Here is a 15,767-nt window from a genome sequence, read left to right as displayed (position 1 = left end):
CCATCCTCCAGCCCCCAAACTGTGTGGCCAATAAACAGATGCTGTATGCTGTTCCAGAGGTGGCTGCTTTTAAGGGGTAAAATGATCCTTGTGTGGTCTAGCAGACAGGGTGCTGGACTGGGCCACAATAGCCCTGGCTTCTATTCCTGGCTCTGGTAATGGCCTGCTGGGTAACCTTGGACAAGTCACTTCTTCCCTCTGTGCTTCAGTTTCCTCATCGGTAAAATGGGTATAATGACAGTGATCTGCTTGGTAATGCACTTTTGGAGCTATGTAAAAGCGAGGTATTATTGTTATGGACCCCCTCGGAGGGGTAACTAATGCTCTGAGCATCTCCTCTGGAAGCTGCTAGAGAAGCTCAGGGTGGTGTTATCCTGCTGACTTTTTGCTTTGTTTTGGGTTTTTTACTTTTACCCTTTAATCACTTACACCCTCTGCTTCAAAATCCCAGCACTGACCCTGTGATGACACCTCTTTCCTTTCCCGTCAGGGGCTGATCCCAGAGAGCCTCTTCTCCACTCTTCCAATTCGTCTTATTGCCCTGGGGTGGCAGCGTCGCCCTCTGAGGCCCTGACCCCACAGTGATTATGCATGTTACGTTAGAAGCAGGTGAGTAGCCCCTTTGAGCTCAGTGGGTCTGATTCTGAGGTACTCTGTACCTGGGGCAGGCATGGATGGGGTGGAGAAGATGGCTTTAAGCATCCCTGTGTGCGCCTTGTATTCCTGGGCCTCCATGGTCCCTGTGTAAGTTAGAGTGGCCGAAGGGCTGCTCTAGCACTCTGCCTCCCAGCAACCAGGGGAAAAGGAGATGAGCCGTAGTGCAGTGACCCTCCGCCTTCACCTCTGACCTTCCCTTACTCGGGGAGCAGGCAGGGTGTACTTGCAGAGCCTCTGTACTAGCTGGTGAGGCCCCTGCATGGGGGAGGATTCTTAAGGGGGTGCATTTCCCCCCACTTTAAGGCCCCTTTATGTAGCCGAACTGGCCTGAAGGAGCCAGAGTGTAAGTGAGGTTTCACACACAGCAGCAATCCTATCTCTCCCAAGTCAAACAGATGCATAAGTCTTTGCCAGATTGGCGCCCAGGTGCGTGACCTCATCACTGTCTCCATGGCAACAAGATGTGATGTCATACATGCAGGGCTGTGCCCCCGTTTCCCACAAGTCTTGCCGCTAAACTGACAGCCGCCAATCTTTAAAGCGACGACTGCAGTTGGTTCCTGAGCACAGTCTCTCACCGGGCTTTCAATTCTTTCCCTCTTGCAGGGAGCAATGTGACCAGAGAGAAAGCGGCTCAGAGGAGACCAGACCACAGCTCTGGAATGACCAAAAAACGGAAACTTCATCTTGCCACTGAGACGCCTTTAGAAACTATCCCTGGGAGGAGGGGGGGAAAGTTTTGTGCTCTGGTTATCTGCAAATAATCTGTCATTTCTGAGGAGATGAGACACATGCACACCAGGGCTGAGGAGGTGAGTAATCCCCACTATGACAGAGATGACAAGGAGCCTTCACCACTCTTTTCTAGTTAGAAATGATCAGGCTAAACCCTCGGGATCAGGAGTTCGAACAAACAGCTATGCTCTGGGAGACAGCAGCTTGGGGTCTGAGCCTGGGTTTGCTCTCTAGCAAGCTTCCTAGAACCCTGCACTCCCTTGTACGGGGCTAGTTATTGCTAGGATTAAAGGCAGTGTGACCTAGAGGGTAGAGCGCTGAGACTTGGGAGACCTGGGTTCTATTCCTGGCTCTTACACTAGTAGCATTATTGATAGAATCAGGATCCATTGTGCTAGCCGCTGTACAGACAGAACAAAAAGACAGTCCCTGCCCCAGAGAGCTTCCAGTCTACGTATAAGACAAGAGATGACAGATCGGTACAGACGGGGGAGTGCAATGAGTGAATACTGGTCAGCATGGCGGGGAGTGGTCTCTGCATACCAGGAACCAACTATTGCCAGGTTGGTGGTTTTGTTGCTGGATCACCTCGGAGCAAGTCACATTGCCTGCCTGTGCCTCAGTTTCCCTAGCTGTCAAGTGGGGATAATGATATTTATCCCTTGATAGCCATGGACGGAAAGTACTGGGTATTAACCCGGTTTAGTTAAAGTGCTGGAAGCCCTTGTGTGGGGCCCCCTTTTTCTTGTGGTTTAAGGCCTTGGGAACGTTCACCAGTTTAATTTCAACTGGATTTAGCTAAACTGCTGCAAATGTGCTGTGAGGTCGCTCTTATTTCCGCATAAGAGCGGCTTAGCTTCAGTCCCCCATTAACTCCAACTACACCACAAAGAGCCACTTGTAAACTGGATTAAGAGCGTCTATTGGCTGTTTCCCACCAGTTTAACTGAACTGACTCAGTTCTGGATGTAGACAAGTGGGACGGCAAAACAAACTCCTCCTGCTCTGCTCTGCTCTGCGACACATCTGTACTGCTACTCAGATGGCAGGTGGGTGGCTGGGACAGCCCAGGGCTCCGAGTCCGAATTATGCCCTGCATCATGTGCTATCATTTACACCAGAGCAGGATGGACCTGTTCTGATCTAGAAGTGTTTCCCACCATGCTGCCCTGGTGTAAGCGCAGAGCAGCTGAGAGTCAGGCCCCAGGTGGATCTGCAGGGGTCAGAACGGATAGGTTGCGATGCAGAAGCTCCATGCTCAGAGGACACCTGCACTATCCTGAAGCCTGACGCGCTATCTCAGAGTATCAAGTCCCATACTGAGCTGGGGAGGGCAAGGCTGGCTTTACAACCCCTTTACTCTGGATTCTGGGCTGCTGTGGGGCAAAAATGGCTCCTGGCGTAAGACAGAGCAAACAGGTGCCTATCAGTGGCCACAGAGCAGAATCCGTGAAGCACCAGGTTATGCAGGCCTGCCCCCGATCTGCCCACAGCAGCCGCACGCTGTTCTTGGGTGATGAGATTCTCTCCAGTCCATTGTGTTGAGTTTATGTCCCATTTGCCCCTGCACACCCCCAGAGCAAGGGGCAGATTCTCTCTCACTGTTAACAAGAGATCTGATAAGTCAGGCTATTTTGCATTCCCCCCCCCCTTAGTGCCATGAGCTATTCTCGGTCTGCGAAAACCTTCACTGAGCTCGCTGAGCGATGCCTCGGTCACAGGGCTCCTCGCCTCCGAGTGACCCACCCTGGCCCTCCCGTCACCTTGCCATTTGCAGAGCGCTGCTTTCTCGCTGGTTCACCTAAGGCTCTGTAAATGTCAGCCGGGCGAGCAAGGCACACCCGCTGATGGTAACAGCCAACAGGAGGGGCGTCGTTTCGAGCCCCGCAAAGATCTGCAGGTTGCGGACTTCACGCAAGTCGAGCACGTCTAGGCCTAGACCTTGTGGGGAATGAGGAGGTGGCCGGGGAGCAGGCAGTGCCACAAGCTGCTGAGGAGCTTGGTTAGCGCAACAGAAGGCCGAGCCTCCCGTGGAGTTCTCTCCGCATGCAGCTGATGCTTATAAGGAAGGGGAAATGAGGGGAACGAGCGCAGTGCCCTGGTGGGGTGCAATGGATGCAGCAGGGTTCGTGGGTAGGGCGCTGAACCAGGAGGCAGAAGGTGGTTTTAGTCCTTCCTCTGTCACTGCCTGGCTGGATGAGCTGGGGCAAGTCCCTCCTGCTCTCGGTGCTTCCGTTTAGCCTGGAAGCGTAACTCACGGCTCCGGGTGACGTGAGTCTGCGACAGCCTCCAGCTAGGGAGTCTGGCTCTTCAGCACAAGCTACAGAGACGTGTGTAGGTCTCTGGTCCTATCCCCAGTGCTCACCTAGATGGTGTCTGTCACAAAAGCTCTTTAGGGTAACGCTGTCTCTTGCTTTGTCTGTGCAGCGCCCGGCACAGTGCGGGAGCCAGTCTTGGTAGGCGTCTGTGCAGTGGGGACCTGGTAGGGGTCTGTGCAGCGCCCTGCACAGTGTGGGTCTTTGTCAGGGTCTGTCCAGTGCCCGGCCCAAGGTGGGTGTCAGTTGGGGGTCATGTAGTGACAGGCACAGTGGGGGCACTGTTCTAGGTTGGGGTCTGTGCAGCGCCCTGCACAGCGAGGGGCCCGTAGGGGTCTGCAGTGCCTGGTGCAGTGGGGCTCTCATCTCCGTTGCGGCCTCTAGGGGGTTACAGTAACTGATGTACTATTAAGTGTCTGTTGTGGCTGTAAGTTGTTCACGTGACAGCTAGCATGAAGAGGCAGGGGCCAGAGAAGTGGTCCTTTTCCCCAAGACCTCCATAATGCTGCAGAGTAACCGCTTAATTGTATTATTGATCCAGGTTAAGCCTTAAGCTGTTTGTCAGAAGGACTCTCTCCCAGTAAAAGCAGCCTGGATTGTCTTGTCTCCTGATCAATTGCATGCTTCCCTCTGGGTCAGGGCCTGGCACAAACAGCCCTGGCTGCAGCTGTGTAGGACAGCAGCACCTGTGCGGGTAGGGTCTGGGGCACAGAGAGACTAAGTGACTTGCTCAGAGTCGCTCAGGGGAGTCAGTGGCAGAGCCAGAAATTGGACCCAGCTTTCCTGGGTCCCAAGCCAGCCCCCAAGTCATCAGTCCAGTCTTCCTAGGGCCGTGAAGTCATTCAAGCCCCCCAGTGAGCTGGAGCTGGGGTTGGTGGCGGGGCGGGCCTCTGGCTCAGTCACCAAAGCTGCACGCCTCGCTCACCACTCGCTTACCCCAGCTCTGAGTGGCGTGAACTCTGCGAGCTTTTTCATCTCCCTGGACTCATTTGAGGATTCCTTGGCCGCTTAGCAACTCCTGCTTTGCTTCGCCCTCCCTTCCTGCTTATGAGATTGCTTCTCCCCATGCTGAACTTACCTGTGGTTCTGCCTGTGGGGCTTGGAATAGATTCTGTTCCAAGAGGGAAACAGAGTCACAGAGCATTGTGCGAGTGAGGAGACCCCAAACGCACAGCACCTTCCCCGTGAGTCGCCCACCTAGGGCTGAGGATTGCCGGATGGGGAATGCCCTCTGGCTGAGCCTGGAGCCGGATGGAGTCCTGCAGTACCATCAGCCTCCAGTAACCAAGGCCAGGAGCTCTCTCTATTATTTGCATTAGGGTAGCAACTGTGAGGAAGGACGGCCCAGTGATTAGGCACTAGCCAGACACATGGGAGACCTGGGGTCATGTCCCTGCTCTGCCACAGACTCCCCGTGCGATATTGGGCAGGTTACTGCAGCTCTGTGCCTCAATTTCCTCTTGCGGTACACTGGGGATACTAGACCTGCCTGGCCTCCCGGGGGGGTTGGAAGGATTAATGCCCTAAAGGCTGTGATGTGCTTAGATACAAGGCAGTACCTAAGAGAGGCCCCAGCTGAGAGCGTGGCCCCATTGCGCCCTGCAGGGACAGTCCCTGCTACAGAAATCTGAACACACGTCACCAGGGTTCTGACCCTCATTTGGCAGCTGGAGAAGGGGGGCATGGAGCGGTAAGCCTCAGCTTTGGAAAGGTATTTAACTCCCATGGACACTAAGTGACTTCCCCATGGTCACACCAGAGGTCTGCCGCGTCCCAAGCCAATGTCACGACGCATCCGATGCAGCGCCCAGTGCATCTAGCACCTGGAGCAGCAGCTGGATTTCAGGGACGTTCCTGGCTGGTGGAAGGTCTCGTGCCAGCCCTCCACACCGGACTGTCCAGGCAAGACTGGCTGTTGTGCTCCAGGGGGATCTCGGAGGGCATAAGCCCCAGACAAAGTGGCTGCAGGGTGTTGCCAGTCTTAGTGGGATGAGAGGGAAGCACCAAAGGACTCTCCAGTTACTCACCCTCCCCTGTGGCCAACCTGCAGAGCCCATGCAAGGCATAGGCAGACCAAGCAATTGCTTAGGGCTCCGAGCAGCTCAAGGAGGCCCCCTGTTTGCTTTTTATTATAAGAGCTTGCCTGTTTTGGGGGGGGTGTGATATTCCTGCGTAGAGCCCCCAGTGACTGCCAACTTGGCATTCGTGTGTGTCATCCCTGGCGTCAGCGCTGGGCCTGGTAGGATTCTGCGTACTCCTTTTCCTTGCTTGCGAATTAATTCCCCAGCTGCAGAGTCTGGCTGATCAAAGGCTGCGACAGCTGTGGGGAATTCCGTCTGGGGCTGCTAGTCACTGTCACAGCTCCCTGCAGCAGCTAGCCACGCGCTGGCCTGAGCCCCTTTTGTGAAAGGCCTAGGGCGGAGCCCCAGAGCAGGGACAGCTGGGCTGTGCAGGGAGGGGTCCCCCCCATGCTACCCCTGCCAGAGTGTCCCTGTGAACAGGTTTGGCCTCTGGGCGGGGCTTACAGACCCCCCTACTGTCCTAGCTCGGCCCCCCAGCTGGGCTCCTGAGGAGCAGGGCTTTCAGGGCCCTGGGTTCAAGCCCTGGATCTGCTGCAAGCTCCCCCGTATGCTGTTGTCCCTTGGGGGTGGGGGGCAGGGGGCTGGTGCTGCCAAGGGAACTGGCCACCAGCTGGGGCATGGTCCCTGCTGCCAGTTACAGGGCTGTCCCATCGACCCAATGGGCGTGGGTGTGAATCAGGAGTGACTTCAGGTGTGAGCAGAGGAGAACTGGGCTCCTAATTGCCTCCCCTCTTCCAGCCCCTGGTGAAGCCCTCCCAGCAGCATTTCAACTTCAGCGCCGATTCTCTGCTTCACCATTTGTAATGGGGATGGAGAACGGCAGCCACAGGATCCTGCCCCCTGAGCTGAAAGGCAAAGCCTCTGTCTGTTGCTCTGAGCTTGGCTGGAGCTGGGAGGACATAGGCCAAGGCCCCTTCAGCCCTTAAAAAGGGGCCAAAAATGCCCCTCGCTCAATTGGAGCCTCCTGGTCAGCAAGGAGATGCAGGAAGGGCCCTGCTTCCAGCCCCCAGTACAGGGATGGATATGGGGCATTCCTGCAATACACTGCTTCGGGGGGGCGGGGCGGGGCGAGCATGGGAATCAGAGCAAGAGTTAGAGCAGCCCTGGGACTGCTCTAACTGCCTCATGGGGGGCACCACAGGTAGGGGGAGAGGGCTGCTGCCATTGAGGCAGCGATATCCACTAAGCAGTGAGTCTGAGCTGGAGGCTGGGATAGCAGTTGAATTGCAGAAACGTCTTTCCCTCTGGGGTCTGCCAGGAAAATCCCAGAGACAGCTCACCACTGCCCCCAGCACGGGATTTGCAGGGCAGGCGGGAACCACTCTCTCCCCTCGGCCAATTTGCATAATCTAATTGCCTTGTGGGCTCATTAAGCCTCATGCTGCAATGAATTCCCTGCTGTGGAGCCATGGATTCCAGTCCCTGAGCTTAAAGAGTACAGACCGAGGGGGCCGACCTGCAGCTGTGTAAGCGTGCCCAAAGCTTGCACCGCCCCAGCCTGTGTGAGATGAGCCGTGTTTGGAGTAAGCGACAGATAGCGGAGCCCGGTGACACTTTTTGGTTTGAAAATGGCTTGTTTCTCCCCAAACCAACCATTTTTATTTGTAACTTTTCCCATTGTTGATGAGAGAGCTGCCCAGACCTGAGCTACTTCTGTTTTGAGAAGTGAAGAAAAGATGGGGGTTGTTTGTTTTCCTTTTTCCAGTTATTACACCCTGGCCACCTTTTCCAGCAGGAAAACAGGGGGCAGGTGAAAAACAAACAACAGGGAAAAATCATTTTAACTTTTGTAAACTGAAAATTATCCGGATTTTCGGGGCTGGTTTTCTTTGGGAAAAAAATCAGGAACTTTTGAGTTGGGGTGAAAAACGCTGTCAGGGCGTTTAGGAAAGTTGGAGATGCTTCTTTTGAGTGGCAGTGACAGGCGATGAATGCGAGCCAGGTGCCACGGCCACTCTGCATTTCCTGGCCATTTCCCATTTTCTGTGGGGAAAATTACCCATGTCATGGCTGCCCTAAGGGGTCAGCCCGACAGCCTCTCTGGCCTGCTATCTTGTCTTGACCGTGATCAGTACCAGAGCTTCAGGGGGAATATACAGAACAGGGCAATTTCAGAGAGCCCCACCCCTCTTCTTGGTGTCTGTCAGTCAGAGGTTTAGGATCACCCTAAGGGAGATGGGGCTATATCCCTGGCCAGCTTGGCTAATAGCCATTGATGGACCTGCCCTCCAGGAGCTTATCTAGTTCTTTTTTTAACCCCATTATAGTTTTGGCCATTATATAGACTAGCAGGGTTGGAAGGGACCTCATGAGGTATCTAGTCCAACCCCCTGCTCAAAGCAGGGCCAATCCCCAATTTTTGCCCCAGATCCCTAAAAGGCCCCCTCGAGCATTGAACTCACAGCCCTGGGTTTAACAGGCCAAACCACCGAGCTGTCCCTCCCCCCAGGTTAATTGTGCATTGTGTGAAAAACTCTTTCCTCTCGTTTGTATTAGCCCGTGGCCTATTTAATTGGGTGGCCCGCTGGATTTTGTATTATGGGAAGGGGTCAATAAGACTTCACTTTCCCCACACCGGCCATGGTTTTGGAGACCTCTATCACAGGGGTTCTCAACTTTTTCTTTCTGAGCCCCCCCCCCCCCCCCCCGCTATAAAAAATCCACAGCCCACCTGTGCCACAACTACTTTTCTGTATACAAAATCCAGGACCGGCATTCGGGGGTAGCAAGCTGGGCGATGGGCTGGGGACCCCCAGGCAGCTCAGTTGCTCAGACTTTGACTTCAGCCCCCGGTGACGGGACTCAGGGCCCCAGGCTTCAGCCCCCTGCGGTGGGATTTCAGCTTTCGGCCCTGGGCCCCAGTGAGTCTAATGCTTGGGGACCCCCTGAAGCCTGCTCATGGCCCCCCAGGGGGCCTCGGACCCTGGTTGAGAACCACTGATCTATCATATCCCCCCTTAATCTTTCTTTGTGCTAGGGCAGCAAGGGTGGTCCTTGAGCCAGGTGTTTTCCACCCACAAGAGACAGAAGATCTTAGGAACAAATGAAATAGACAAAGTCGAGGAAGTTTGATAGTTCTCTGTTTTCAGATGGGGAAACTGAGGCAGGGGCCACTAAGTGTTTAGGTTTCAGAGTAGCAGCCGGGTTAGTCTGTATTCGCAAAAAGAAAAGGAGGACTTGTGGCACCTTAGAGACTAACCAATCTATTTGAGCATAAATTGGTTAGTCTCTAAGGAGCCACAAGTCCTCCTTTTCTTTAAGTGCTTAGAGGAATTGTTTTGTTCTGGGCGGTTAGACTAACAGGCTTAGCACCAGGGGACTCTGGACATCTAATATCCCCTTCCTTTGGGGAAGATGGGACAGGGGTCTTCCTCATTGAGTTGGCAGCTGTCACGGAGATTTACCTGTGTGTGTGACCTGTCTGTGCCTCCGTGAGGCTAGCTGAGGCAGGGGACAGCTGCAGAGAGCAGCAGTACATCCCTGTGGGCAGGGCACCGACCTGCAACTCGGCAGACCTGTCTCCTCGTCCTGGCTTGGCCACTGGCCAATCGAGCAACCTTGGGCAAGTCACTTCCCCACTCCCCTGCCTCTTTTTCCCCAGCAGTAAAAGGAGGGCAGTGATGCTGAGCTCTCCCGAGGGAAAGCGCTGTAGGAGAGCTCGGGACCATCCCTACTCCTGGGGCTAGTGAGGGCGCGCGGGGGGGGCGAATGCGCCCCTTAATTCACCACTGCCCTGCGCTTGCACCCCCAAGCGTGGGGCTTGGCTCCCACCTTGCCCTGAGGCGAAGGCGAGCTGGAGGAGCCATGGCCCCTTCCCCCCTGCAGCTGGTGCGATGGGAGAGTCGGGGGCCCCTTTTATCCCTGCCTTGCAGACTTGTCCCCACCGCACCCCCCGGCTGCTTGCGGGGCTGGGGGGGCCCGCCTGGCTGGGGGGTTCCTCCGCGGCGCTCGCCCTCGCTGCGCCCTGCTGGGGGTCCGAGCCCCCGCCACCCCCGGCGCCGCGCCCCGCCGGTTGCTCGCTCTCGGGGCAACCCCCGCTGCCCGGGGCTCCCTCGCCGCCGCCTGCAGAGGGGGAGCAGCCGCCCGCGCTCGCTGCGCTCCCCCCTCGCCGGAATCTGCGCGCCCGTCTCCATTCATGCGCCGCGCTGGGGCGGGAGGGACCTGCCCCAGCCCTCCCCTCCGCCAGCCCCCCGCCACCCCGGCCGGCGGCCAGCTGCCCAGCCCCGCTCCTGTCGCCGGCTCGGCCCCCGGCCGTCAACAAAGGGCGAGCGGCTGCTCCGCCGGGCTGGGGCGCAGCCGCGCCGTGGGGACGCGCAGCCGGGGAGCCGCTCCTAGCCGGCCCAGCGAGGTAAGCGCGCCGCGGGATGCCGCGGGCCCCTGCCCTCCCCCGGGCAGCCCCTCCCCGGAGCCGCTCGACGCCCCGTTATCCGCCGGCGGCGGCTGCAGCGTCCTGGGGCGCAGCCTTCGCATCCCCGCCGGGCCGGGCCGGGCCGGGCCGGGCCGGGCCGGGCCCCCCGGGTGTGGGCGCTGCCGGCCGGGGGCGCACGGCGGGTCCCGGAGGGGAGATGCGGGCAGCGCTCCGCCGCCAGGCCCGCAGCTTGCCGGAGCGTGTGTGAGAGTCAGCTGGGGGGGGGGGGGGTGTGAAATCCATACCGACAATCAGCTGTGTGTGAGAGAGAGAAAGAGAAATCCGTAGGGACAGTCAGCTGGGGTGTGTGTGTGTGTGTGTGTGTGTGTGTGTGTGAAATCCGTAGGGACAGTCAGCTGGGGGGTGTGTGTGTAATTCATAGGGACAGTCAGGGGTGTGTGTGTTTGTAATCCATAGGGACAGTCCTGTGTGTGTGTGTGTGTGTGTGTGAAATCCATAGGGACAGTCAACTGGGTTGTGTGTGTGTAATTCATAGGGACAGTCAGGGGTGTGTGTGTTTGTAATCCATAGGGACAGTCCTGTGTGTGTGTGTGTGTGTGTGTGTGTGTGTGTGTGTGTGTGTGTGTGTGTGAAATCTATAGGGACACTCAACTGGGTTGTGTGTGTGTAATTCATAGGGACAGTCAGGGGTGTGTGTGTTTGTAATCCATAGGGACAGTCCTGTGTGTGTGTGCACGTGTGTGAAATCCATAGGGAGTCAGCTGGGGGGTGTGCGTGCAAGGCTGCAATACGTGGGCACAGTTAGCTAGAGGGGTTGCAGGGCCTCGGCACCGTCTTTTGCCCTGTGGGCTGCTCCTTTTCTGAGCACAGAGGCTCTGCACCGGGCATTCCCTTTAGGGTCTGCAGCATGGCCCTTCGTCTCTCTCCCCTCCCCACCCTGGGGTTTCGGGCTGGATGTGCACATTGCAAACCTCTCCCTTGGTTGTTTTCACCACGGCCGTGGTACTGCTCCATTTCTCAGTGGGGGAAGGGGGGAGCCATATCCCTGCATGTGCCCAGAGTTGTGGTTGTTTGTTTTTACTTTGCATTCATGGTGGATTCCACCCTCTCCGTAACGCTGCCACAGAGACCGGCTCGCTGGATTGATGAATCACCCCATGGCTATCAGTCCTCATTAAATCAATCCAATCACCCCGTGGCTGTCAATCCCCATTAAAGTCTCAGGCTTTCCCCCTAGATCTGGGGCCTGCGCAGCTCCCCACCTGCCCAGCAGCCGTGGCGGTGTTGGTGCGGTGCTGGAAAAGCCCATATTTTCCCTCCTCCAGCAGCTCGGTGGAGTCTCCCCTGCAAGGCACGGCATCCTGCCTCCCACAGGGCAAGCAGACCGTGCGCTGCATAGCAAACGTGAACCGCAACGGCCGTGCCAAAGCAAAAAAGGACCAGGAGATTAAGGAGGAGCAGAAGCCCTGATGCAAATCTAGAGTAATTCTACTGAAGGATCCTGATAGACACCAGCATTTCTGACACCAGAATCTGGCCCTCCTGGTAGTTTCAGCTGGTGGGTTAGGAATCCCTCATTATAGCATGAAGTAAAGCCATGTTCTAGTTGGGAGCTGGGGCCTGCAGCCTCTGGTTTCTGGCACAAAGCACTAAACCACTGCACAGAGCATATTTTGCTCTCCTCTCCATTCAGCACAAATTAAGTTCCTCCCAGTATGCAGGGGTTAATGACTTGAGTTGCCCAGTGATCTCTGGGAGCTAGGGGTCAAGTTCCCAGCATGCAACTTGCTCCATCTCATAATGCCGCCCATAAACCATAATTTTTGCGCCTTTTATTAAAAATCCCACAAACCTGCGTGGGACTTTTCTGACTCCGCCTCCTCTGACGGAAGCATGGAGCTCAGAGAGCTCTACGCTGTTCTCATGAACATTGCAAATACAGGATGCACAATTCTCCTGTATTTGTAGACCCGCAGGGAGTACCAGGGGACATGACCATTTCTTTGAGGGCAGTTTGCTGATGGACATAGCAAAAAACAATTCAAAGGTGCTGGTGGCATTCACAGAGCAGCTGCAAATGGTGGAGTCCTGCTTCTGGGCCCAAGAAAGGAGCACGGGCTGGTGGGATCGCGTTGTGGTGCAAGGAGGATGCACAGTAGCTACAGAACTTTTGGATGCGAAAGGCCACATTCCTGGAGCGGGATGCCAAGCTTGCCCCAGGCCTCCAGCGCAGGAACACGAGAATAAGAGCTGCACTGACAGTGGAGAAGCGAGTGGTGATTGCGCTGTGAAAACTTGCAGTGCCGGGTGGCTCCTGGTCAGCGGGAAATCATTCTGGAGTGGGAAAATCCACTGTTGCCATGCGAGAGTGTGGGGCCATTTATCGTCTCCTGCTCTGCAGGACTGTGGCTCTTGGCAATGTGCAGGACAGAGCGGATGGATTTGCAGCAATGGGGTTTCTGAACTGCGGTGAGGCAATCGATGGCACAGATATCCCTGTTTTGGCATCTGCATACAGAAAAGGCCACTTTCCTATGGTTATGTGAGTGTTGGTGGATCACTGGGCATGTTTCACCAGTGTCCATGTGGGCTGGTCAGGGCATGTGCAGGACGCTCACATCTTTAAGAACACAGGACTGTTCAGAGAGCTGCAAGCGGAGACATACTTTCTCAGCCAGTATATTACCATTTAAATGCTGGTAATGGTCCTGGGGGACCCATCATAGAATCATAGAATATCAGGATTGGAAGGGACCTCAGGAGGTCATCTAGTCCAACCCCCTGCTCAAAGCAGGACCAATCCCCAATTTTTGCCCCAGATCCCATCCTACTCCTTGCTCCCCCAGCTCATGCAGCCTTACACTGGCCACCTTGACAGCACCACAGATTGATCCAACTTCTGGCTCAGCAGGGCAGAAAGGCAGTTGACTGTGCTTTTGGTAGCCTGAAAGGGCGCTGGCGGTGTTTACTTACTGGATTGGATCTCAGTGAGAAATATATCCCCATGGTTACAGCTGCCTGCTGCGTCCTGCGAAGTGTCTGCGAGGCAAAGGGGGAAAAGCTGGCACCAGGGCGGAGGTGGAGCAGCTGTCAGCTGAGTTTGAACAGCCAGATAGAAGGGCTAGCATGAGAGCCCACCGGGGAGCTAGGCTATAGAAGGAGGCTTGGAAAGAACAGTTTAACTGTCAGCCGCAGCAGCATTCTGAGCCAGACTGGTCTTTGGACCTTGAACACTGGGAGTTGCTAAGAATTGTGCAGTGCCAGCTGTACGTTTACAGAGGTGGCTGGGAGTTTTCCTGAAGCCATGAATTCTGTGGCACTTGCTGTACATTTACAAGCACTGTTTGCTTTGACTATGGCTCTGCATTCTGCAATATTTGTTGTGAACTAAGAAAGACAGTTTGATTCTCCAAAAATAGAACTTGATTCAGCCGGGAAAAACCAGTGCAGAAAATCAATGGGCAAAAAACCACCCAGGCAAAGTTTATATACATTTTAACATAAATTAATGTAGTGAAACTTTAAAATAAGAAAGGGAGTAAATGTTTATGTCCATTTGACTGCACAAATGTCGTCCATTGTGGCTACACGTACACTGACCTGTGAGAACCAAAGCTATGGCTTTCCTTGCTGGCCCCCAGGGTGGAGTGGTCGGGTAGGGATATGGCCCATGATAGAACCATAGAACTGGACGGGACCTTGAGAGGTCATCTAGTCCAGTCCCCTGTACTCATGGCAGGACTAATGCCACGTGGAATGATTCCAGGCGTAGAGAGCAGTGATCACGGAGTTCTTCTAGGAGTGCAAAGGGTGGGGAGTCTGGGATTTTTGGACCTGTACTTCAACCAGGGTCTGCAGCATTTGAGTTTGCTGCTTGAGAAGACCCAATATGTCCTGATCCATCTCCCTCTCCTTATCCTGCTGGCAGTCCTGGGCATTTCTCTTGTCCACTCTTTCCTTCTCCAGGCTGCTGGTCATATTGACACTCCAGATCCTTTGTTCACGGTCCGAGGCAGCACGGGCTTGCAGGATCTCATTGAGCATGTTCTCCCTCGTCCTCTTCTTTCTCCTGCTCATCAGGGTCAGGTGTTCCATGGGCACGGAGGGTGCACCCGTCAAGGCCGCAATGGCAAAAGCTGCTGGTGAAAGCAGACCAGTGTGCTATTGTATTGACAGTCTCAATGGAAAGGGAACAAGAAGTTTCAAAACTCTCTTCCCTTAGTTCCATAAACACTTTTAATAAGACACGCTTCTTGACACAGGTCCGCTCGCCAGCACCAGCCACGTGAGTCTGGCCTGCCAGGGTCAAGGGGTGGGGGGAAGGATTTTCTGTCTGTGAAGGGTTTCAGAGTTGTAGCCGTGTTAGTCTGTATCAGCAAAAACAAAGAGGAGTCCTTGTGGCACACCTTCTTGTCAACTGTTTGAAATGGGCCACCTTGATTACATTGGCCTCATTAGCACCACAAAAGTGATTTTTTCCTCCCTTGGTATTCACCCCTTCTTGTCAACTGTAGAGAATAGCTCACTTCCACCTTAATTGAATTGGCTCATTAGCACTGATGCCCCACTTGGTAAGGCAACTCCCATCTTTTCATGTGCTGTGTATTTATACCTCCCTACTGTATTTTCCACTCCATGCATCTGATGAAGTGGGTTTAGCCCATGAAAGCTTATGCCCAAATAAATTTCTTAGTCTCTAAGGTGCCACAAGGACCCCTTGTTGTTTTTTTCTGTTGGTGAAGCTCTTAAATTTCCCTATCCCTGGCACTGAACGTTGGCACTGTTGTCTCCAGTGGTGGTGGGTTTAGCTGGCTTCTCGCTCCTGAGGCTGACAAAGGCACAGAGAGCTCAGCTGGTGCTGGTGTCCAGAAGCCGCCCAGGCCTGCCTGCTGCTAGCCTGGTTGCTGCAAGGGGGCCAGCTAGAATCGTCCCAGAGCGATGTGGGGAAGTGTCCTACGGCAGAGGAAGCAATAAGGCAGCCCTTCCTGGAAACTGTTGGGTTGCAGAGTATCTCCCTGAAAGCGTCCCAGAGATCTCTCAGGAGGTGAAAGGGGAGCTCCCTAAGCACCTAAACAAAGGGTTCCGCATGGCCACCCCGCCAAGCCCTACAGAGCGATGAAAAGCAGATGACAACGGTTGTACCTCTTCTCGTAGGAGTCAAACACGGAGACGTTTGTCTTGTTAGGGTGGGGATGGGCCATCGTTAAATGTAATAATTCCAAAGAAAAATGTATGGACACGCTTATCCGAGGTCCCTTCTCCGACCCCAGGCTCATACGCGCTCGCCTGGCGGTACTGGCTAGACCCGTGGAGTCTCAAGCAGGTGCTGAGGGCTCACGACGTGGCTGGACCCCACCTCTGCCTCTTGCCAGGCCCCCTCCTTTTCTTCCTCCTCGCTGTTCATGACAGGTCTGGGTCTCTGCCTCGGGCTCCTTCAAGGGGCCCAGGGTGCTCTGCGGGGCGCTGGTGAGGGCTCCACCAGGTCTGGCAAGCAGTTCATTGTAAAAGCAGCAGGTCTGTGAGCCTGCCCCTGATCTATTGTTGCCCTCCCTGGCCTAAGTTCCTTCACCTGCACACAGCATAGCAGCTGATCGCTGTCGTGCCCCTTTG

General features: G+C 55.2%; 2 protein-coding genes across 7 annotated transcripts in view; one reads left to right on the top strand and one right to left on the bottom strand.

Annotated features, from left to right (window-relative positions):
* TYK2 (tyrosine kinase 2) overlaps positions 1–9,825 on the bottom strand; it is a 64,322-nt gene extending 54,497 nt beyond the window's left edge. Inside the window, exon 1 of the mRNA XM_073318215.1 lies at positions 9,821–9,825. The gene's annotated coding sequence lies outside the window, so the exon portion shown is untranslated. The remainder of the gene's footprint in view (positions 1–9,820) is intronic.
* Positions 1–15,767, top strand: part of PDE4A (phosphodiesterase 4A) — a 162,548-nt gene that overhangs the window by 2,411 nt on the left and 144,370 nt on the right. For 2 of the 6 annotated variants that reach the window (XM_073318233.1, XM_073318228.1), the window contains exon 1: positions 10,046–10,136. Coding sequence is in view for 2 of the 6 variants with exons in the window: in XM_073318226.1 (XP_073174327.1) it covers positions 9,924–10,136 (213 nt within the window). In the remaining 4 variants the exon portion in view is untranslated. Of the gene's footprint in view, positions 1–490; positions 610–1,263; positions 1,470–9,231; positions 9,351–9,822; positions 10,137–15,767 lie in introns of those variants that run through there. The other 4 variants (XM_073318230.1, XM_073318231.1, XM_073318226.1 and 1 more) reach the window with 4 other exon arrangements.

This window comes from Lepidochelys kempii, chromosome 20 (genome assembly GCF_965140265.1).
Source record: "Lepidochelys kempii isolate rLepKem1 chromosome 20, rLepKem1.hap2, whole genome shotgun sequence".
NCBI classification, from domain to species: Eukaryota; Metazoa; Chordata; order Testudines; family Cheloniidae; genus Lepidochelys; species Lepidochelys kempii.
The sequence above is the reverse complement of the archived record's forward strand: the minus strand, read 5'-3'. Positions and strand labels throughout refer to the sequence as shown.